At 41.5% G+C, this 25411-nt stretch overlaps 1 protein-coding gene across 4 annotated transcripts in view; it reads left to right on the top strand.

Annotated features, from left to right (window-relative positions):
* Window positions 1-25411, top strand: part of lnx2b (ligand of numb-protein X 2b) — an 87109-nt gene that overhangs the window by 43484 nt on the left and 18214 nt on the right. For all 4 annotated transcript variants that reach the window (XM_063060963.1, XM_063060964.1, XM_063060966.1 and 1 more), the window contains 3 exons: window positions 13137-13327; window positions 21414-21610; window positions 23675-24049. In XM_063060963.1, coding sequence (XP_062917033.1) covers window positions 13137-13327; window positions 21414-21610; window positions 23675-24049 — 763 coding nt within the window. The remainder of the gene's footprint in view (window positions 1-13136; window positions 13328-21413; window positions 21611-23674; window positions 24050-25411) is intronic.

Here is a 25411-nt window from a genome sequence, read left to right as displayed (position 1 = left end):
TGAAGTACAATGTTGGAAAGTGTATGGTTATGCGCTTTGGTAGAAGTAATAAACGGGCAGATTATTATTTAAATGGGGAAAGAATTCAAAGTTCTGAGATGCAACAGGACTTGGGAGTCCTTGTACAGGATACCCTTAAGGTTAACCTCCAGGCTGAGTCAGTAGTGAAGAAGGCAAATGCAATGTTGGCATTCATTTCTAGAGGAATAGAGTATAGGAGCAGGGATGTGATGTTGAGGCTCTATAAGGCGCTGGTGAGACCTCACTTGGAGTACTGTGGGCAGTTTTGGTCTCCTTATTTAAGAAAGGATGTGCTGACGTTGGAGAGGGTACGGAGAAGATTCACTACAATGATTCTGGGAATGAGAGGGTTAACATATGAGGAACGTTTGTCCGCTCTTGGACTGTATTCCTTGGAGTTTTGAAGAATGAGGGGAGACCTTATAGAAACATTTCGAATGTTGAAAGGCATGGACAGAGTGGATGTGGCAAAGTTGTTTCCCATGATGGGGGAGTCTAGTACGAGAGGGCATGACTTAAGGATTGAAGGGTGCCCATTCAGAACAGAAATGCGAAGAAATTTTTTTAGCCAGAGGGTGGTGAATCTATGGAATTTGTTGCCACGGGCAGCAGTGGAGGCCAAGTCATTGGGTGTATTTAAGGCTGAGATTGATAGGTATCTGAGTAGCCAGGGCATCAAAGGTTATGGTGGAAAGGTGGGGGAGTGGGACTAAGTGGGAGAATGGATCAGCTCATGATAAAATGGCGGAGCAGACTCGATGGGCCGAATGGCCGACTTCTGCTCCTTTGTCTTATGGTCTTACAGTCTTTCTCAACCACCCTCCCCAACATTACACTAGTCTCATTGAGGAATTGGGATTAAGATTCACTTCTGAAATGGACTCTGGGCCTTAAGCTATGTGGAGCAACAGCATCCTTCTGGTATGGTCCTTCCAGTCGGATTCCAGATTTTATTTTAATCCATCCATTCCATTTGCATTTAAAACCGACACACCCAAGGATGTGCTGGGGGCAGCCTATAAGGGTCACTAAATGTTCTGGCGCCAACAGAATGAACACAATGTTCAACACAACCAGTAGCAACAACAACAAAGACAATAACAACAGAACAAAGCAGCCTTCCCACATTTCATAGTGGTCACTTCAGCTTTTCACTTTAGCCATGGCACCATTATACTTATAGCATATTTATTTATTGAGGTACAATGTAGAATTCCAGCCACACTGTATCAACCACTATGTCTTTGGACTGTGAGAGGAAACCAGAGCACCCGGAGGAAACCCACACAGTCCAGGGGAAAATAAACAAACTCATTACAGGCAGCAGTAGGAAATGAAGCCAGGTCACATGTACTGTAAAGCATTGTGTTAACTACTACACTAGTGTGTCGCTCTGTGTCATTACAAGTGTATTGAAACCTCTCTGCATATATTGGAGTTTGCAAGAATACAAGTGATCCTTCATTTCTACTGGAAAGACCAGAGCTGTATGTGTTCCATCTATACTTGGGTCATGGTAAAGAGAGGTCCAAAGATTCGCGACCAGTTGCTCTCCTTAAGTGCCTAAGACCCATCTCCCTTGAGTGGCCAGGGATGTTTCAGTCCTTTGTAGCTCTCTTTTCTGACCCTTGCTAAAACTGTTTTACCATACGATTGTTTACTGAAGAGTCAACTCCTTTGGGATTTTCTGAGTATTTATTGAGGGCTTTTGGTGTAGTCTATTGGAGTTGAGTGAGGTTTGCTTAGTAGTTGGAAGGCAAAGCAGAAATAATCCAGTGCTTTTAAGGATGGCAGGGCCTAATGAGTGAATTGCAGTATTCATTGCTTGATCCCCTCCCAACTGTGGAGAATATAAACAACCACATTAATGTAACATACACGAAAGCTCACTAACACTTCCATCTCCGAAGGAGGCTAAAGAAATTTGGCATGTCTCCATTGGCCCTTGCATATTTTTGTTAATGTACCATAGAAAGCATTCTATCTAGATACATAATGGTTTGGTATGGCAGCTGCTCTGCCTTAAGTTGTGGGCATTGCTCAGCACATCATGGAAACCAGTCTCCCCATTGTTGACTCTGTCTATACTTCTCACTGCCTCGGAAAAGCTGCCAGGATAATCAAAGCTCTATCCACCCCCCAGACATTATCTCTCCTCCCTTCTCCCATCATGCAGAAGATGCATGCATCGCCAAACTTAACAGCTTCCATCACAATGATAAGACACTTGAACAGACCTCTGGTACAATGATATGGACTCTTGACCTCCACTAGCTCATTGTGATCTTGCACTTCATTATTTACCTGCACCGTACTTCCTCTGTAGCTTTTACACTTTATCCTGCATTGAGTTCTGTGGATTTTTTTTCCCCAAAAGGTGAGACACTAGTAAATTAAAAAGGCAGGATGGTTTTTGGAGGTGCAGTCATCTTACATGAATCATCAGAAGGTTTACATATTGGTACAGAAAACAATCAGTTAGGATTGCAGAAGTGGTTGGAGTGTTAGTCAGGAAACCTTCCCACAATTATATAGAGTTTTAGTATTCCCAGTGTGGTCTTGCTGTGCTTAGATTATGCTTCCTAACTAACCTAAGGCACAATATATTTGTAGGAAAATGAAATGGACATTTATTCTATGCATGAGAGAGTAATCCTATCTGCAGACTTTGCAGAGGAAAGGGTTGTGTTCCACCTTTTTTTTGGGGGGGGTGGGACGATTTCAATGGCATATAGTATGTAGCTGTTTTTAACGGTTGGATAGAAGTGAGAGGTTGTTTGTCTTCAACTGACAGAATCTTATAATGCGAAGTTGACCATTTAAAACTGGAACGAGGAATTTCTTCAATCAATGACCAATGGGAATATGTAGCCCAGCGATTGTAGATGTAGGTTGTTGAGGAGCAACATCCACTATCAAAGATCCTCACCACCCAGACCATGCTCTTTTCTTGCTGCTGCCATCAGGTAGAAGGTACAGTTGCCTTGGGACTCAGCACCAGGTTCAAGAACAGGTACTACCCCTCAACCATCAAGCTCTTGAACAAAAGGGGATCGCTACACTCATTTTATTTCTGTTGTTCCCACAATTATTGGTCTCACTTTAAGGATGCTTTATCTTATTACTTCATGCTCTTGTCGCAGTGTGCTACACACAGCGCTAGAATAACCACACGGAGTCGGTGAGTTAGAGTTGCGATGAAAGAGATTTATTCCAACTTCGCGGCCTGCTTTAAAGCCTTCCCGTTCCCGCCCTCCCTGGGGCGGGACTGCTGTGGGGAATGCATATTCCCAGACCCTTTCCGCGCGCGGGATTTTCCCCCTGCTGGTGAAGATGGCCTGGCGCCCTTTTTGGGGCCGGCCCTCTGCCTGCGCGCGCTGTTGTGAGCTGGTTCGTGTGTGCTAGAAAGTGGGTCGCCACACTCTTGTTATTTTTTTGCTGCTATTTATATTTGTTCACTCATCCTGTTTACAGTTACTGTTCTATAGATTTGCTGAGTATGCCTGCAGGAAGAAGAACCTGAGGGTTGTATGTGGTGACATATATGTACTTTACATATATAGTAAATTTTGCTTTGAACTTTGATATTCAAGATATGAGATAACCCATTTTATTTTATTGGTGGGGGGAGGGTGGAAAACGGGACTGAGTGACACAGGGAGAGATGGGAATGTAGATATAACAAAGTTCAGCCATAATGCTGTTACTTGGCCGGGCAGATTCAAAGGATCATTTGACCTACTCTTCTGCATCTTTCTCATGTTTAAATTGTACCTTTTTTTTTGAAATCCCCGTTTTCTGTAAATTCCCAGTGAACTCCAAAAATTACCTCATTAGTTCTGTCAGAATCTCAGTGCTTCAGTCGTCTTACACAGGATCAAGCAAAAGATCACTTTGATCCTATATCTGGCACTTTTATAAATGGGATTAGTTATTAGAAGATTTGATGCAAGTAAAAATAATTAACTTGCATAGCCTTTTTTCACACTTTAACATTGAACACAGATCAGTACAGCACAGTACAAGCCCTTAGGCCCATAATGTTGTGCTAACCATCACTCCTGCCAGTATATTTCATTCACTTACCACTCTCTGTTTTTTTTAAAAAAAAACCTATACTTTACTCCTATCCTCTTGAAATTATGCCCCCTCATATTAGCCATTGCTGCCCTGTCAAAATAAAGTACTGAATGTGGACTTTATCTGTGCCACTTATCATGTTATACACCTCTATCATGTCACCTCTCATCCTCCTCCGCTCCAAAGAGAAAGGCCCGAGATCAGTCAACTTTTCCTCATAAGGCGTGCTCACTAATACAGGCAGCATCCTGGTAAATCTCTTCTGCAAGCTCTCTGAAGCTTCTACCTCCTTCGTATAATGAGGTGACCAGAACTGAACATAATACTCCCAAGTGTGCCCTGACTAAGGTTTAATAGAGCTGCAACATTACCTTGTGGTTCTTGAACTCATTTCCTCAATTAAAGAAGGTCAATATATCATATCAACACACATCAAAGTTGCTGGTGAACACAGCAGGCCAGGCAGCATCTGTAGGAAGAGGTGCAGTCGACGTTTCAGGCCGAGACCCTTCGTCAGGACTAACGAAGGGTCTCGGCCTGAAACGTCAACTGCACCTCTTCCTAAGTTAGTCCTGATGAAGGGTCTCAGCCTGAAACGTCGACTGCACCTCTTCCTAAGTTAGTCCTGACGAAGGGTCTCGGCCTGAAACGTCGACTGCACCTCTTCCTATAGATGCTGCCTGGCCTGCTGCGTTCACCAGCAACTTTGATGTGTGTTGCTTGAATTTCCAGCATCTGCAGAATTCCTGTTGTTTGCAATATATCATATGCCCTCTTAACCACCTATCAACTTGTGTGCACCCTAACATCCCTCTTTTCCTCCATAGTGCTATGAATCCTTCCATTAACATTGTATTCTGCCTTCACATTCAACCTAAAGTCAATGTCCTGTTGTAACCTATCCCGTCAATGTCCTGCATCCTGTCAATGTCCTATTGTAACCTATAAGACAGCCTTCTACAATATCCACAACTCCACCAACCTTCATATTATCTGTAAACTTACTAACCCACCCTTCCACTTCCTCATCCAAGTCTTTTATAAAGATCACAAAGAGCACAGGGTCTCAGTATAGATCCCTGCAGAACACCACTGGTCGTTGACTCCCTGCAGAACACCACTGGTCATTGACTCCAAGCAGAACACGCTCCATCTCCTATCACCCTGTGTAGGCAAGCCAATTCCGAATCCACGCAGCAAGTTTTCCTGGATCTCATGCTTCCTGACTTTCTGAATGCACCTACCATGGGGAACCTTGTCCAATGCCTTACTAAAATCCATATACATGTAAGGGGGTTTCGTCTCTTATGTTACTGCGTAGGCTAATTAAAGTGGCTTCTTTGTTATGTTATACTTGGGAATGCTTCTTTGTTATGTTAAATGCTGAGAAAGTCTCTAGCTAGACATTTGCTTGGGTTAATACAGATAGCAGGGTGCTATTAGCCAATGGGTGGTCATGTTATCGTTTTTTTCGGGTGATAATGTTGTCTCATATGACTGGGGACGGGGGTTTTTAGCGGAGAGACGGAGAGGACGGCGGATGTGCGAAAAGGCTCCGGTCGATCACTCCGGGTGGTCCCGAGCTATGAGTCAACAGGATCCGGGTGGTCGTCAGGAATTTATTGAGCTCCAATGGTTGTGCATGAAGAACTTGGATTTTGTTAAGTCTGGCGCCTCTTTTTCCATTACTTCCTTTTCTGTATCGAATTTATATTAATTTCATAGACTTAGTAATATCTATAAAGTGTACTTGGTAAAACGTACTGTGTGTGCTGGCTGATGATTGATGTTTGGGATCGATTCGGGCGGCAGTGATGCAGCAACTGACTCAGTGGGAAGCGTTCGGGCCGGTGCTGGGCGGGATTTCCCCTAGACATATACAAGCCAATATAACTGAGCGTTACATACACAACAACCGCAGCTCTACGGTGAGCTTTGTCACACCTTTAAAGAATTCAATTTGTTATGTCATTTCTTCAAAGAAGTCAATCAGTCTACTGAGGCATGATCTGCCTCCCAAGGCCCTTCTTCATGACTAGCAAGGAAGGGGGAAAGAAACCAGAATAAGGAGGAGTGAAGGAGTATAAGCTGGAAGGCGATAGGTGAAGCCTGGTGGTGGAGCAGGGGGATGAAATGAGAAGCTGGGAGGTGATAGGTGGAAAAGGTAAAGGGCTGAAGAAGAAGGAATCCGATAGGTGAGGAGAGTAGACCATGAGAGAAAGGGAAGGAGGAGGGGCACCATGGGGAGGTAATGGGTAGGTGAGGAGAAAAGGCAAGAGGGGAGTCAGAGTGAGGGAGGTGGGAGGAGGGAAAATTACCAGAAGTTAGAGACATCAATGTGTTCATGCCATCGTATTGGAGACTACCCTGCTGGAATATGAGGTGTTGCTTGTCCAACATGAAATGTGGCCTCCTCATAGCAAGTAGAGGAGATCATGAATCAACATACCAGAAAGGGAGTGGGAATTGGGATTAAAATGATTGGCCACCAGGAAATCTTAAGCACAAGAGATTCTATAGATGCTAGAAATCCAAAGCATCGCACACAAAATGCTGGAGGAACTCAACGGGTTAGGCATCATCTTCAGAACTGAATAAACAATTGACATTTTAGGCCAAGAACTTTCTTCAGGACCTGAAGAATCCTGCTTGTTGCGGATGGAGCAACAGTGTTCGACAGAGCAGAGCCTCAGTCTACATCAATGTAGAGGAGGCTGCATTGGGAGCATCGGATACAGTAGATGATCCCCAACCAATCAGCAGGTGAAGTGAGCCATGAATCGAGGAGATGGAGGTGTAGCACTTCTCCTTGTAGATATAAGTCCCAGGAGGGAGATTTTAATATCAGACTCAGGTTTATCACTGGCACGTGTTGTGAAATTTGTAAATTTAGCAGCCGCAGTTCAATGCAATACATAATATAGAAGAAGAACAATATCCTGAAGAGGAAAGCTTCATCGTAGGAACAGATGCAGCAGAGACGAAGAAACTGAGAAAAGGGAATGCCATTTATGCAGGTGATAGGTGGGAAGAAATCAAGATAGCTGTGAGAGTCAGTAGGTTCATAAAGAGATATCAGTAGACAGTTTGTCCCCAGCAGTGGAGACAGAGAGATTGAGAAAGGGTAGAGAAGTGTCAGGAATGGCATGAATTCTCGAAGTGTTGGTAGTTGATGTGTCAGGTCAGTGACCTTTCATTAAGACTAGGTTAGGAAACCACAGATAACAGGGGTGGGGGTAGGGTGGTAAAGAGAACAAAAGGGAATTGCAGAGCAAGACAGAATAAGGAGGTGTTACTGCTGGCTGAGAGAGGATGCTAAAGCTGGTTTGTTAATTGCAATGGATCTGCCTGAAAAGATGTAAGTAGGAGATGAATGGAAACAGAGAGAAAAAAGATGAATTTATCTTCATCTTCAGTAGAATGCTTCCCTAACGCTAATAGATCTGTTCTGTTAGTGAGATTTTCTATGCTATTAGAGTGGTGTAGCATAGGAATGGGCCATTTGGCCTGTGATGTATGTGCTGAGCCCAATAACAAATAAATTCTACCTATACAAACAAGAGAAAATCTGCAGCTGCTGGAAATCCAAGCAACACACAGACAATGCTGGAGAAACTCTCAGCAGGCCAAGCAGCATCAATGGAAAAGAGTCCAGTCGATGTTTCAGGCTGAGACCCTTCAGCGGGACTCCTACACGATGTCCACATTCCTCCATTCCCTGTCTGTCTGTCTCTTAAATGCCTTCTGTATTGTCCCACATATCTTATAAGCTTCCCGCCACTCACCTTAGATAGGGTATTTAAGGTGAGTGGCAGAAAGCTACTCGAGTATTGGACATTTCTAGCCTGGAATCAGATTCTGGCTGACTATACCTCTCCTAATTTTATAAACTTCTATCAGTCTGACACTCTAAGGAAGCAATCCAGATTTGTCCAAGCTCTCTTTATAGTTAACATCCTTTAATCCAGAAAGCATGTTGGTAAATCTGAGGCTTTATAAGGCAGTGGTATATAAGGCAAACTTGGAGTATTCTGCAGATGCGGAAGACGGGGCTGCGGAGTGGTGGTGGGGGGGATTCTTGGAGTATTCTGAGCAGTTTTGGACCCTTTAAGTGCTGTAAGGATGTGGTGACATTGGAGAGGGTGAAGAGAAGGTTCACAAGAAAGAAAGAAAAATAGACTTGTGTATATATATAGATATACTGTAATTCAGTTTTTTCTTAATATTTATTTATCATGTATTTCATTGTACTGCTGCTGTTCACAACATACGCCAGTGATATTAAACCTGAATCAAATTCTGAAGATCCCAGGAATGGGGCCAAAAGGCCTAATTCTGCTGCTATGTCTTATGGCCTTAAACCTCTTTTAATTCCTCGCCAAAGCCTCCCTCTGGAAGTTTTATAAAACTTTGGCTAGACCACACTTGGAGTATTACAACTTTGCTTCTTCGATGACTTACTTTTATTCCTTAAGAAGTGTTTCTCCTCCTCAGTCTCAATTGGCAGTGTTATTTTCTGTGCATCTGGTCTTGCTCATTTTCCCCACCTCCACATCTTCTGCAATTAACATTACCCTCAGTGAGGTGTCATAACAGACACCTTACCATTCCCTCCATAACTCTGCGGGTTACTCTTTCATCTATTTCCAATCCTATCAAAATACCCAAAGTTACTGTTAATTAAAGTACCTGCTATTTCATTTTAAACATCACTCCCACATTTAGCTCTTTGTAATATTGGAACACTGCTGTTTTGTGGGTTTAGTTACACACAGCATAATTGAAATGATAATGATAGGAAATTGAATATGGAGTATTTTCCTTGTCTTGGCAAGGCAGCCACATTTTGATCTAGGCTATGAAGTGGTACTGAAACCTAGAGTGCCTTTTGTGCTGGATTCTCACCCATTGATTATGTGATCCACCACCCTTCCGTTTGCTTTAACCACCACTTTATTTTTTTTAAATCCTGTCTGATTACTTACTAACAGGTCTTTTATTTTATAACTGCGGTGTGATCTACAAACAATAACACTGTAACTTCTGTCTCCTGGTGTGGATTGGCTCTAGAGAGTTGTATTTAGCTGTACTGTACATCTGGGACTCTTAAGAGAGGGGAGCTGAATTAGGCCACTTGGCTCATCAAGTCTGCTCTGCCATTCCATCATGGCTGATTTATTATCCCCCTCATTCTGTTGTCTTCACCCCATAACCTTTGACGTCCTTGCTAATCAAGAACTGATCAACCTCTGCTTTAAATATACTCAATGACTTGACCTCCACAGCGTCAGTTGCATTGAATTCAACAGATTCACTGCACTGTGGATAAGTAATTCCTCTTCTCTGTTCTAAAAGGACATCTATCTATTCAGAGGCTGTGTGTGCCCTCTAGTCCTAGACTCCCCTACTATAGAGAACACCCTCTACAAGTCCACTCTATCTAGGTCTTTCAATATTTGATGGGTTTCAATAAAAGTCCTACTTATTCTAACTCCAGCAAGTTGTGCTAGCAGATCGGGCCATTTCCTTGGCCTCCCCTACTGTCGTGATGAGGCCGCACTCAAGTTGGAGGAACAACATCTTGTATTCCATCTGGGTAGCCTCCAACCTGCTGGCACGAACATTGATTTCTTTAACTTCTAGTAATGCTCCCCCCCACCCCCCTTTCACCATTCCTCATCCCCTTTCCACCTCTCACCTTATCCTTGCCTGCCCATCACCTCCCTCTGGTGGTCCTCTCCCCCCCCCCCCTTTTTATTTCTTCCATGGTCTTTTATTCTCTCCTTTCAGACTCGCCCTTCTCCCATCCCGTATCTCTTTCACCAATCAATTTCCCAGCTCTTTACTTCATTCCTCCCCAACCTGGTTTCACCAATCACCTTGTGTTTCTCTCACCCCTCCCCTACCTTTAAATCTGCTCCTCATCTTTTTTTCTTCAGCCCTGCCGAAGGGTCTCGTCCTGAGACATTGACTCTAGTTTCTTCCATAGATGCCACTTGGCCTGCTCAGTTCCTCCAGCATTTTGTGTGTGTTGCAATGATTTGCACTGCTCGTTTTCTTTCTCTTTCTCCCCATCTACAAAACCTTTCAGATTTGAGTCAATTGAGCCCAATGCTGGGCTTCATTAAAGCTACACAGAACTAATCACTTAGATGTAAGTAGCAAGCATCCTTTTCCCTGTCTTTACTAAATCCAGCTCTCTTAACATCATGGCCCACTGAAGACCCTTGATTTGATAGATATTTATGAATTAACATGTTGTCAATCATTTGTTCTACAGATTGTGGAATGCTGACGGTAATACAGTGCATAAATAATGAGTTGAGAGCATGATGCTAAGCTACGAACCAATTGATTTATGCCATCCAGTGGTGCGTTGTTAGCGTATAGCCCAGACAGCATTGTAATTGTAAGGTTTTGCAGCACTTTTGTAAGAGCTTGTAGTGGGAGCTGGTCCAACTGGAAAAATGGGGTGATAATAGATAGAATTAAAAGCAGACAAGTGCAAGGTGTTGCACTTCATTAGGATCAACCAGGGTTGGTCTTACCCAGTGAATGGAAGGGCACGGAATATAAAACAGGGATTTGGAATACAGGTCCATAAATTCTTTGAAAGTGGTGGCACAGGTAGATAGGGTCATAAAGAAAGCTTTCGGTACATTGGCCTTCATAAATCAGTATTATTGAGTACAGGAGATGGGATGATATGTTGAAGTTGCATAAGACACTGGTGAGAATTTGGAGGTTTGTGTGCAGTTTTGGTCACCTACCTACAGGAAAGATGAGGTGAAAATACGGCAGAGAAAATTTACAAAGATGTTGCTGGGACAGGAGGACAGGAGTTATAAGGAAAGATTCAATAGGTTAGGATTTTATTCCTTGGAACAAAGAATATTGAGGGGAGATTTGATAGAGGTATACAAAATTATGAGGGGTATAGATAGGTAAATACAAGAAGGCATTTTCCACTGAGGTTGGGTGGGGCTACAACCAGAGATAACGGGTTAAGTGTGAAAGGTGAAAAGTTTAAGGGGAACACAAGGGGAACTTGTTCATTCAGCTACATTGAGAGTGTGAAGTGAGCTGCCAATGCAAGTGGCGCATGAAAGCTCAATTTCAACATTTAAGAGAAGTTTGGATAGGGGTATGGAGGGCTAAGGTCTGGTTGTCGATCAGTGGGGGGAGATAGTTTAAATGGCTCAGCATGAATTTGATGGGCCAAAGGACTGTTTCTGTGTTGTATTTCTCTATGATTCTGTGACTCTAAAACCTTGCATTTACTGGTTTTGGATTTCCTATACAAGCTGATTGTATAATTTCGTGGCCTAAGGTAGAAGGAGTCAATTTTAGAAAACCTAGAACATTTATTTTTGAACATAGTCCCCTCCTACATTTACACACTTAGTCCAGTAGTCATGGAGCACACGGATCCCTTCTTTGTAGAAGTTAGCGTCTTGGACCTCCGGAAGTGGTCCACAGCAGGGATGATTGATAAGTTCGTGGCCTAAGATAAAAGGAGATGAGTTATTAACTTCAAATTTTCTGCATAATCACTTTCTGCAAAGAGTTGAACTGCACGTGCATTTAACAAGAGCTGTGTAACTCATCTCCTTCTACCTTAGGCCGTGAATTTATCAATCACCCCACGCGTGTGTGTGTATAATATATATTTTATACTTATATTTTTTATGAATCAATTTTATATTTGAAATTTAAAAAAACACTGAAAAACACTGCCAAATGGTTCCAATTGCTTTTAGACTATAGACTACATGGAGTCACGATGAAGGCTCCAAGAAACTGACTGCAGTTCAAATGAAACAGGATTTATTTGGTTGTGTTGGGGCTGAGCTGATTGTCATCTTGAATGAATGCTGCTGGCAATTTGGTGTTGGTTTCTGTTCAAACTCCGGATGGAATTTGCACTGGTGATGGCAAGGTTAAAGAAAATTCCCCATGACAATCCGTTTGAAAAGGAGTTTTATTGAGCTCCACCCCCCATAACATAAAAGAATCCGACTTCTTAATGCATCTTAAGATGTATTTTGATGCTAATGTTACAACTTGAATCCATCCTTCTCAACTGTTTGAAGAATAGGATTATCATCTGTCACTGGAAAACAATTCTTTTGAGATCTGACCATGAGAATGAAAAGGCAAATATGTATAGATTCTTTAGGGATTTGTGGTGGTAGTAGCTTTCTTGATTTGAATGGATAATCACACAGTTGTAATTGTGAATTGTCCTCCTGTCATGTCATTTAACTGTTAAGAAGTATCAGATTAGCTCAGTGATTATTGGTTATGAATATGATCATGTGGGATCAGTGAAGTACTGCAAGAGTGCTTCACTGTTGAAGGGTTCAGGGATGGGTGGGGGAATTGTAAGGGGCTAATCTGAGGCCGATTCGTTGCTTTAAGTCTTTGCCTCCATGATGGAGCACCTTGACGCTTGATTTTTACCTAGCATACATTATCCAAGAATAACTTTAAATAGACAGATTTGATGTAATTACATTTTCTTTTTTCATTAGACTTTGTACAGAATTGCTGTCAATATATTTTAAATAAACCAAGTAATTAGTTAGCCGTGAAGAATGAATAAATGCAAAATTATTCATTTTCTGGAACATTCTTCTGAGAATGGAATGTGAGATGTATTTGGCTGCGTGTTTGGTGCTGGATGTGGAATGCAATGACAGCTTGGTGTCATGTAGACTGTTTTATATATATTTCCTCAAACTTAGATTTCACAATAATATGTTCAAACTTGCTGTTTGTCATAGTGTTTCTACTATATTTTGGATACCAGGGTAGAGGGAGTCCTGGAACCACAATGGTGTTGGTGGAAGGTTCCTGAAATGTGAGGTGGGAGTCCGTGACACGACATGGCATTTTCAAAAGCCTCCACAGAGATCTGAAAGCTACAGTCTCAGAAATAAATGTATTTTTTTTCAAGATTCACATTAGATAATTTGATCATGGTTCATTGTTTGTAACTTGTTAGTGCACTGATGAACCTCTAATTCTTTTAGATGCCCTGGTCTGATGAAGTATCGAGTAAAGATTGAACACAAGCGACAGCCCAGCTTAAAGGGAAACCAACACCCTACACAGGAGGACACAACCGGGGCAGCAGAAGGCTCCGCAGCTGCTGCTGTTTCACTCCAAACAGCTGACCCTGGACTTGTTAACCCTGCATTTGAGGAAGATCAGGAAGAAGATGGTAAGAGTTGCCTCTGGAACAAAGTAAATAGTTTGGCCTGGAGAGAATTGTTTAAAGAAAGTGCTGGGAAGTCCTTGTTTTTTTTCTTTCAATTTTTCTCTGGTTTTCAGAGGATCGTTAACCTCAGTTTTACTCTGGGTCGCAGCCCCCTCCTTTCGGTGTATGGCACTTACATTCGTGAGCTCTCAGATGGATGATTTAACAATCCACTACAGGCTTCTGTGTCCAGAGTGTAAACCAAAACAGCAGCCCATGACTTGAAAGAAAGCCACTGATCTTTAAAATTGATAATATCATAACACATTTATAGAGCAAACAACAGGAATTCTGCAGATGCTGGAAATTCAAGCAACATACATCAAAGTTGCTGGTGAATGCAGCAGGCCAAGCAGCATCTATAGGAAGAGGCGCAGTCGACGTTTCAGGCCGAGACCCTTCGAAGGGTCTCGGCCTGAAACATCGACTGCGCCTCTTCCTATAGATGCTGCTTGGCCTGCTGCGTTCACCAGCAACTTTGATGTACATTTATAGAGCACTTTACATACAAACAATGTAGTACAAACTTGTGTTACAATGGGATATGATGCAAACATAAACATAAAAGTCAAAATGATGTTAGTTAAAAGCAAGGTATAAATAGGTTTTGAGCTTGTGTTTAAAAGTGTCAACTAAGTTTGTATCGGTATTGAATTACGCAGTCTAGGAGCTTTTAGATAAAATTTAATAAATATCCAAGGGTAATTTGAAAGTTCTTTTCTGCTTTCTGATTGGTTTTAAGATGCTTGAGTGCCACCTGCATGTTATAATAGGCACCCCCCTCATTATTTTCTATTCTTATTACGTCCAGACCGGTGACACCTCTGTCTCTTCCGTCTTCTTCAAGTCTTGCATTACTGTTTCTTGAATTAATTAAATTGTATTCACTACCAATTAGGCAAGGAAGACACTAAGTAAATGAAATAAATGTTTGAAAATTGACTGATTAATAAATGGTGGCTATGGAAACAAAATCAGAATGGGGGGGTGAAAATAATTAAACAAATGGCAGATCATGAGACACAGTGGACACTGAGGGAGTGAATCAGTTAACTTTCAATAAAGCTGTGCAAAAGGAAATATTGTTAGGCTTTGGGGACACATGAACTAGTAAAGTAAATTAAGTATCCTCTGGTTCAGGAAACAAAGGTCATTTGAGGGGAACTGCAAGACAATGAAGAAATTAATGCAATGACCAGCGCCTTGAGCAATAAAGTCAAGCTCCAGGGATGTAAATTGTAGTTGCCCTGTCCTTTTGAACCCTTCTTTGTCCACTTCATTGTTATATCAATCTATCTCATGCACTTTCACATTCATCTTTTTTTCTTCTTCCATGAATCCCAGTCTATTTGAAACTCCACCTATCCTCCTCTGCCTCCTACTATCTCACTATGGTCATTGACCTGGGAATAATAGCAAATAATTCTGTATGCTAAAAAATTGGAAAAGTATTCTATTTTATAGTAATGATATCCCCTGGAATCTAACTAAAGAAAGGAAAAGCATTGTCCAAAATAGGTTACTTTTGCTGCCCTGTGCTAGGATTTAATAGGGTATCGTCTGTACTTCATATAAACTATTTCAACTTCAGAAGAAAGACCAACACAAGCAGTACAGTAAGAGGCAAAATACAAAGATAAGGTACTGAAAACACTCAACAAAACAGCCTGCTTCAGTGAAATCAGTTAACGTTTCAAATGACCTAAAATACTAATCAAGCTTTCAAGTCGGATTAAATGCTGCCTAACCTGTTATATGTTTTGAGGATAACAGGTGATTTGTTTTTATTTCCATCAGCACTGCAATCTCATGAGAGCCCTCTGGTTCTCGGCTGATTGCCAGTTCACATGGAATATGGAATGTGAACTGTGTGTTCTGGTGATTAGAGGAATCGTTGTGTCTGGAGCCACCGAAGTGAGCGCGCACCGTGGCTTTTGTTTAAAAATGCACAATGATGTTTACTCTCACCTTTTTCTGTGGCGATTCCAGAAATTCCAATATTGCAAAACTTCAGAAAAACTGAAAAGCAAATAAATATTGTTGGGAAAGCTTGATTGGTCAGATGTGTTTCCTCCTGACCAACTCTGAAATGGAAACCTTTAACTGTAAACAGGAGCTGCCTGACATGACAAGTGTTCCTAATACCTTTTCTTTATATGGACTATTTCTTGTACTAATTCATATTTAATAGCCTCATTAATTGTCATCACAGGCTGCTGGTGTTCAAAATTCTCAAGAGCAGTGCACTTCAAATTGAGAAACTTTGTCCATGTGCTATTAAAATTCCACGCTTAATTGCCGAAAATGCGGTGTAGCGGGATTGGCAACTTTTTTTAACAATATTTTGGTACATAGCTTACTTGGCTTGCAAGAGTGGTATTTATTGCCTGTCCTTAATTCTGAAAAAGGTTGGGGTGAGCCTTCTCGAGTAGTTCTTCCACAGTGCTGTGAGATTTATACCCAGTGACAAAGAAAGGAATGGGGAAATATTTTCAATTTAGTGCCTTTGCCATGTGTGAATTTGATGTCTAAATCAATGCTATATATGTTGTGTGTTTAATATTTCAGTAATATTTGAATGATATTGTAAATGTATTGTTTAATTAAGCATTCTTTGTTTACATCATTATGGTTATATGTATGAAGTACGTGAATGACATGCCAGGAATGGCATGAATTCTCGAAGTGTTGGTAGTTGACGTGTCAGGTCAGTGACCTTTCATCAAGACTAGGTTAGGAAACCACAGATAACAGGGGTGGGGGTAGGGTGGTAAAGAGAACAAAAGGGAATTGCAGAGCAAGACAGAATAAGGAGGTGTGATTGCTGGCTGAGAGGGATGCTAAAGCTGGTTTGTTAATTGCAATGGATCTGCCTGAAAAGATGTAAGTAGGAGATGAATGGAAACATTAGAGAGAAAAAAGATGAATTTATCTTCATCTTCAGTAGAATGCTTCCCTAACGCTAATAGATCTGTTCTGTTAGTGAGATTTTCTATGCTATTAGAGTGGTGTAGCGTAGGAATGGGCCATTTGGCCTGTGATGTATGTGCTGTGCCCAATAACAAATAAATTCTACCTATACAAACAAGAGAAAATCTGCAGCTGCTGGAAATCCAAGCAACACACAGACGATGCTGGAGAAACTCTCAGCAGGCCAAGCAGCATCAATGGAAAAGAGTCCAGTCGATGTTTCAGGCTGAGACCCTTCAGCAGGACTCCTACACGATGTCCATATTCCTCCATTCCTTGTCTGTCTGTCTCTTAAATGCCTTCTGTATTGTCCCACATATCTTATAAGCTTCCCGCCACATAGGGTATTTAAGGTGAATGGCAGAAAGTTACTCGAGTATTGGACATTTCTAGCCTGGAATCAGATTCTGGCTGACTATACCTCTCCTAGTTTTATAAACTTCTATCAGTCTGACACTCTCGAGAAAGCAATCCAGATTTGTCCAAGCTCTCTTTATAGTTAACATCCTTTAATCCAGAAAGCATGTTGGTAAATCTGAGGCTTTATAAGGCATTGGTATATAAGGCAAACTTGGAGTATTCTGAGCAGTTTTGGACCCTTTAAGTGCTGTAAGGATGTGGTGACATTGGAGAGGGTGAAGAGAAGGTTCACAAGAAAGAAAGAAAAATAGACTTGTGTATATATAGATATACTGTAATTCAGTTTTTTCTTAATATTTATTTATCATGTATTTCATTGTACTGCTGCTGTTCACAACATACGCCAGTGATATTAAACCTGAATCAGATTCTGAAGATCCCAGGAATGGAGCCAAAAGGCCTAATTCTGCTCCTATGTCTTATGGACTTAAACCTCTTTTAATTCCTCGCCAAAGCCTCCCTATCAAAGTTTTATAAAACTTTGGCTAGACCACACTTGGAGTATTACAACTTTGCTTCTTCGATGACTTCCTTTTGTTCCTTAAGAAGTGTTACAATGCCGTGTCATGCGCACGCCTCACAAAGTAAAAATGAACTAAGACACAGCCAACAGGTCCCTTGATTTTCTTACAATTAATTTTTATTTTTGGAGTTACTAAACATGACAGGGTGGTAGCTCTGTATTATTCCCTTCCAGTTGGCTTGATATGTCTGTCTCACGACTGCCTAGATTTCCCCCAGCTGCTCCAGTTTACTTCTCCATTCCAAAGGACGTATGGTTAGGGTTAGTCAGTTGTGGGAATGCTAAGTGGCGCCAGAAGACTGGCATCACTTGAAGGCTGCCTAGCACAATCCTCGCTGATTTGAGTTGACACAAATGATGCATTTCACTGTATGTTTTGATGTACATGTGACAAGTAAAGTTAATCTTGGATCTTAAATATTAAAACCTGCTGAAATTTTAGAGGACAGGTAATAGCTGACCACATTTCTGTGAATTTGGATTTACATATATGCCAGCTGTTTAAAGGTAGCATACATGCAGACATCCCACCTCTCCCGGAAGATCCGGGAGTCTCCCGCAAATTAATAGTGGCTCCCTGATGCCCACAAATTATATACAATGTCCCGGAAATTGATTTTTTTGAGAGCGAGCATGAGAGAACGCGCGCGAGAGAGAGAGTGAGCGCAAGAGCAAGAAAGCAAGCGCGAGAGAGCGACCACGAGAGAGAGCACGCGTGCGCAAGAGAGTGAGAGCGAGAAAACAAGTGTGAGAGAGCGAGCGCGAGTGAGAGCGACCACGAGAGCGAGAGCAAGAGTGAGAGAGTTCCAAAAAAAGTCAGAGTGGCAGAGTGTTCCAAAAGAAAATATAAAACGTGTGTCACCCCAGACTACACTAAAGTGTACCCCTGCCTAATAGGGGTCAAAAATAATGACAGTGTTGCTCACTGCACTGTTTGCAACAGTGACTTTTCTATTGCCCATGGTGGGTTAAGACTGTTAAAGACATGTTGAGATGAGTTTAACAGGTGTCATTCGTTCATTAGCATAGCTAACGTTATTTAAACTAGCTGGCTAGCTGCTAAGGAGCTACTCTATTGCAGACATCCCACCTCTCCCGGAAGTCTCCTGCAAATTGATGGTGCTACCTCCCTGAAATGAGTTTTTGCAGGGTGGGATGTCTGTACGTGTTCATTGGCTATATTTAAGAGGGAGTTAGATATGGCCCTTGTGGCTAAAGGGATCAGGGGGTATGGAGAGAAGGCAGGTACAGGGTTCTGAGTTGGATGATCAGCCATGATCATACTGAATGGCGGTGCAGGCTCAAAGGGCCGAATGGCCTACTCCTGCACCTATTTTCTATGTTTCCATTATAGAATATTGTTTTTGCCACACATTAAAAGCTTTACTGGTGAGTATTGATAAATTAAAAATAAAATGAACTTGAATTTAAATTGTACCACTCCCGTGTTAGTGTTTGAGCTGCTGATTGTGTTGGTTTTGGATTTGCAAGCACGGTAACTACACAACATTCTGACTTGGAAATGCACTCAGTGGCCACTTTATTAGGTACGGGAATGGAACCCGTGTGGTCTTCTGCACACTACTGTTGTAACACATGGTTATTTGAGTTACTCTCACCTTCCTGTCAGCTAGAACCAGTCTGGCTATTCTCTGACCTCCCTTATTGACAAGGCATTCTTACCCACAGATCTGGATGTATTTAATTTTCTGTACCATTCTCTGTAGATGCTGGAAACTGCAAAAAAGAGAAAAAAAACAAACAACAACCCCAGGAGAACAGCAGTTTCTGAGATATTCAAACCACCCTGTCTGGCTCCAGCAATCATTCCACATTTAAAGTCACCTGGATCACATGTCTTCCCCATTCTGATGTTTGGCTGGAACAACAACCGAACCTCTTGACCATGTCTGCATGCTTTTATACACTGAGTTGCTGCCACGTGACTGGCTGACTAGATATTTGCATTAATGAGCTGGTGTACAGGTGTACCTCATAAAGTGAGTGCATGCCTAATTTTGCAAGGGCTTGTCTCGGTGAGGGAGAAAGCAAAGCATTCGTGAGCACAGCAATATGCCTAGGGTGTTTTGTTTATATACTTCGGTTTTCTGCAAGTTCCTTGTTCATGCTGCTGAAACACGGGATGAAGTTATTGAATATTTTGTATTAAGAAGTACCTGCTGTAGGTGTTTAAGCCTAAAGCAGACGAGGGTGGTAATGTCATTTTAAGTTTAATGTTTTGCTGTCAGCACTAGATTGAAGAGCTTTGTTTCAATTTATCTGTTTAATATTACACTAAAAAGGCATACCAATAGTAAACTTATAATGCCATATAGAAACTATTTCTGATGGTTAGTTAGACATGGAATAGTCTAACTATTAGAACAGGCAAACTTTTAATATTTGGACCTACACGCTAGAAACACCAGTTAATTTTAGGCCCATTTGTTTATGTCAGATCAAAATGAAGTTTGTTGTTATGTGGCAAGTACATGTTAGCACAGGTGCAATGAAAAGCTTACTTGCAGCAGCATTACAACATCAGAGACACAACGTACCGGATTATTGAAGTTATAATGGAGCCTGTGAAGAGGCAGGTACACAGAGGTATCTCGTGGACTAGCCACTATCTCACTGATGGTGGAGCAGATTCGGAGACAAATGGAAAATAAACAGCTTGTTCCTGTCTCTCGGATTGTTCTTCCTGCCCATAGCCTGACCTGTCAGAACACTAGTCAGATAACAGCCTGAGTACGTGCATTTCTGATCGACACATTATAGGAAGGATGTGATGGGACTGGAGAGGGTGCAGGTGAGAATTACAGGATGTTAACCCCTGTGAGGAATAATAGGATAAGTTTGAGTTTGTTTTCTTTGAAACAGTGGGCGTTAGGGGGGGACTTAATTGAAGAGTGTAAATCGTGTAATGTGAACAGGAAAGAACAGGAGGGATTAAAAAGCCAAAGGGTAGAGTTTGGCAGGATTACCAGGGAGAGGAGAAAATTTATTTTCATCCGGTAGTTGGCAGCTATGTTCCTACCTGAAAGGGTGGTAGAGGTGGAACATTCATTGCATTGGAAAAGTACCTGGATACGTATTTGAGGAACAGTGATCTAGGGGGCTACACACCCAGTATGATGAGACTTTTGATCAGCACAGAAAAGGTGGGCCAAAAAGACTTGCTGCTGCCATCGAGGAGGAGGTACAGGAGCCTTGGGTCCCACACCATCAGGTTCAGGAACCGTTATTACCTTTCAACCATCAAGCTCTTGAATCAGCATGAATAACTTCACTCAGCTCAACACCATACTGATTACTGAACACAATCTATGGAATCACTTGCAAGAGCATTACAGCTCATGTCCTCAGTATTATTTATTTAGTTATTTTTTATTTGTTTTTTATATTTGCACAGTTTTTCCTTTTTGCACATCAGTTGCTTATCAGCTTTCTGTAGTTTTTCATTGGCTCTGTTGTATTTCTTTGTTCTACTTTGAATGCCCTCAAGAAAATAAATCTCTGGATAATATGTGGTGACATATATCTACCTTGATAACTTATTTTGAACTTTTTTTTTTGATTTCTGTTACATCCTGTAAGTCATCCTTTTATTATAAGCTCACAATGCTTATCTGTAAATTAATGAAGTCAGGAAAGTGGGTCCTTTTAGAAGGAGATCTCAGCACATAGTCTAGGACTGATCCAGTGCGGTATTGAAATGAAGGGTGCTGTGTAAAGGTGTAATCTTTGTGTTGTGATATTAAGCTGTGGGCCAGTTTTCAACCTTGGCTGAGCATTAAAAAAAGTCTGTGACACTATCTTGAAGATCATGAAGATTCCTTAATGAATGTCAAAACAATAATCTGTTCTATATAACTTTACTGGTAATGACAGTTTGGAAATTTGCAGCATTTCTTCCACAGTGACTGCATGATTTGCATGACTAAAGCTCCTCAGGGCATTGACGACATGAAAGAGATTTTAAAAAAACTTTAGTTTCTTTTACTCCTGGATGCTGTTATATTCTACAATTGGTGCTCGCGTTTAAGTACTGAAAAGTAAGCTGTTAATTGTATGTTGTCTTTCTGTTGGTTTGCTCCAATCATATGAAACTCAGATGGCCTTGTGTTATTGTAGATTTGCCTCGGCTGTCCAGTCTTCTGGCAGAAACTACCACAGTTGAAATTCATCGCACGGACCCTCAGGAAGAGCTGGGAATTCGGATAGTTGGTGGGAAAGACACACCACTCTGTAACATTGTGATCCAGGAGATTCTTCGTGACAGCATTGTTGCTAGGAATGGAAGGCTTGCACCTGGGGATCATATAACAGAGGTAACTGGCTGACGGCCAATCCTGCTGCATATAAATCTGGTGAGACAAGCAGAAAATGCTGCAAAGCTGCAGGTGTTATCCTTTTTTTAAATTACTGGATCAGCCTGGAGCTGTTTATGCCGTACCGAATCTGTGTGAAATTCTTTGAAATGAAAACAACTGCTCAAGGAGGGAAATGGGTCAATAGGATTTTCATTTTATTAACTGGGTGATGATTTCAGGGTAACTTGATGCATTAGATGCAAGTCCCCTATCTTTGTGACTGCATCAAGTTCCTGCATGAGGTTACTATTCACTTCATCTCGCTTCCCCCACCTAGAAGCCTTCCCCCTCTCCTGGTTTCACCTATCACCAACAATCACTCTTCTCCCTACAGCATCTTATTCTGGCTTCTTCCCCCTTCCTTTCTGGTCCTGATGACAAAATGCCCAAAGTGACAGATCTGAGCCCAAAATGTCAATTGATTATTCCCTTCTATAGATAATGTCTGACCTGCTGAGTTCTATCACTTTTGTGTGTTGCTCTGGATTTTCCAGCATCTGCAGAAACTCTTGTGTTTATGAGTGTACAATTTATGAGCAGAAGCAGACCACTTGTCTCCATTTGGCTCCACTATCTTATAAGCTCATGACTGCCCTCAATTCCATATTCATGTAGTAATCTGTAACTGCCTTCATCTCAATGTTGACTGCTTCCACTGTCCTTTGAGAAAGACTATTCCAAAGGCCATGCCCTTCTAAGAAATTTCACCTCATCTCTATGTCACTTGCCACTCACAGTATACCTTCCACCCCCTCATTCATGATAAATATGCGTGAAAGATAACTCTGATTCCACCATCCCTTGAGGGAGAGAGAGTTACAAATAGTCGGAATCTTCTGGGAGATAAAAATTGTCTTGTCTCTTATGTGGGCAACACCTCATTTTAAACAGTGGCCTCTAATTCTTGATTCCCACACAAGAGGAAACATCCTCTCTGTATCCACTCTGTCAAGGTGAGTTTTAACAGCTACAGCTCCTTTCTAGCAAACTGCCCTAAAGGCAATACAACTCATAGCAGAGTAGAAGTTGCAGTTTTATTCAGATTATGAAGTTAATGGTTATTTATTGAGAATGGACATTCTTATGCTAAGAGTAAAAATATTGTTCAGGTCTATGATATACTGGAGCTCTAGGTGGGGTATGGTATAAATAGAAGTCAATCAGATTACAGTAATATAAATTGGAAAGAAAGCCTCTCAGATTAAGAGTCAAGATTTATCTCAGCAGTCCGTGGCTAAGTTATGTGTTCGTATCTACAAGCAGAGCATAACCTCACAGTTTCTCGTCGTATCTTTCCATTGCATCAGATAGCTTAGAATCCTGAAATTAAGCGACGTTTTTGATACTTGGCCCCGCTATTGACGAATGCACAAGAGTACCATCTTTTAAAGAAAATGCAGTAAGCCCAACAGTATAGAGAATACTTCTTGATATTTGTCCTGAATTCCACCTGACACTCTTATCACTGGCTTGTTGATACTGGCACAGAGTAATCCTGGTTCCTTGGTCCTAGTCGTGTTTCTTGGTCAATCTTCAAAATAGGCTACTTCAATTTGAGACAGTTGGTCCAATTCCAACAGCAAAAAGTTGTCCTAAAGTTGCAGGCTGTTTTATTTTTTGTTTTATGTTATTATTGTAGATTTTGTCATGGACCTTTTATCTTGTAGTCTAGAATGACTAACTCTTCTAGCAAGAGTGCATCTCAGAAGTTCCCTCCAGAAGCAAAAATATCCCGGTACCTCTTCCTGTCTCTTACTCAAGTTCCAGTTACAACTCCTTTGGTCCTAGCTGGCCATTCCATGCCTAAAATTTATGTTACCACTGATCATCCACTTTCTGCAGTCATCTTGCTCTACCTCTTCCCGCTACCCACTCCAGAACTCCTCACTTTCTCAACAAATGCAAGAACTTGGTTGGTGTGAAGGTTGGGGGTTGCCGGATGCCAACGTTAAAATCGGCCATAAAATGTTTTGCTCAAGAAGCTGCTTATCTGGCGTTCTTATCTTATTCCTTCCTTTCCAGGTGAATGGCATAAATATCACCAGTGTTCCACACAGTTACGCCATCCATGTACTGCGGCAACCTTGTTCTGTCTCTCGACTCTCTGTGCTCCAAGAGAGAGGATTTGCTGTTCGAGGATCTTCACAGGAAAGAAGCAGCATCAGCAACACACAAAAGCAAACTGTGCATGTCACCTTGCATAAGCGAGATCGCAATGAGCCACTGGGTATAAAACTAATTCGGAAGGGAGATGAGCCTGGAGTGTTTATCCTAGATCTTCTAGCTGGTGGCTTGGCTGCTCGAGATGGAAAGCTACATAATAATGATAAAGTGCTTATGATTAATCAGCAGGATCTCAAAAATGGAACCCCAGAGATGGCAGCACAGATAATACAGGTAAATAAAGCCTGTGCTCTTGAACATAAAACGTAACATCACATTATAGGCCCCACAGCCCTGATACTGTGTCAACCTTTATAACTTATTGCAAGATCAATCTAACTCTTCCCTCTCATATAGCCCTTCATTTTACTATCATCCATGTTCCTATCTAAGTGTTTCTCAGATGCACCTAATATATCTTCCTCTACCATCACCCCTGGAAAAGAGTTGCTTGCACTCACCACTCTCTGTTTTTTAAAAAAAACATACCTCTGAGACACCCCTACGCTTTCCTCCAATCACCTTACAATGATGCTCCCTCATTTTAGCTATTTTTTCACCCTTTGTGAAAAGTCTCTATCTATTCACTTGATCCATGCCTCTTACCATCTTGTGTACCTCTTTGAAGTCACCTCTTATCCTTCTCCTCTCCAAAGAGAAAAGCCCAAGCTTGCTCAATCTTTCTAAATGAGACATGCTCACTAATCTAGGCAGCATCTTGGTAAATCTCTTCTGCACCTGCTCTAAACGTTAGGAGCAAAAGCGGTCTTGGATCATGGCGAAAGAAGTTCATCCCTTCTTTATATAAATCAAATTGTTGACTTTTTTTTACTGTATTTCTTGCTACTCTCCCTTTTCTTTCTCTCACCTCTGTACTACTAGTTCTCCCTGTTCCTTTAGTAGTCTTCTCATCCTTTCCTCCAGATGAAATAGCTAATAGTAGCATTTTAACAAATAAACAATGTTCAGACTAGAAGTTATATTCAGATTCATTTATCTGTCACATGTACATCAAAACATACAGTGAAATTTGTCATTTTCACTAACAAGTAACATAACAGTGCAATGGAGGCAGCCTGCAAGTGTGGCCACACATTCTCACGCCAACAAAGCATGCTCGGCAGAACACAGCACACATCAAGTAACAACCAACAGCAACAAGAGAAGCTCTTTTCCTGCCTCCCACCCACGTAAATACAGTTCTCCAACCCCAGGTCAGGCCATCTACAGTTTTCAGCGGGTTTCTGGATCTGCAAACGTTGGGCTTCAACTTCCAACGTTAACTCATTGGTTAGTGCAGAGCTCCCGTAATGCCACTATACTCTGAATAACATGATCAGCTTGTAAGTCAGCCTTAAGGTCAAAAAATATTCTAATTCAATGAATTGTGAAATACAGTCGTCATCATCATCATTATTTGCCATGTCGATGACGTAGGCGATCATGGTCTTTGACCATGATTGTTCTTGGCAAATTTGTTTTACAGAAGTGGTTTGCCATTGCCGCTTTCTGGCAGTATCTTTACGAGACAGGTGACCCGAGCCATTATCAATACTCTTCAGAGCTTGTCTGCCTGGTGTCAGTGGTCGCATAAGC

The sequence above is a fragment of the Mobula hypostoma genome, chromosome 10 (assembly GCF_963921235.1).
Source record: "Mobula hypostoma chromosome 10, sMobHyp1.1, whole genome shotgun sequence".
Taxonomy (NCBI): domain Eukaryota; kingdom Metazoa; phylum Chordata; class Chondrichthyes; order Myliobatiformes; family Myliobatidae; genus Mobula; species Mobula hypostoma.
The sequence above is the reverse complement of the archived record's forward strand: the minus strand, read 5'-3'. Positions and strand labels throughout refer to the sequence as shown.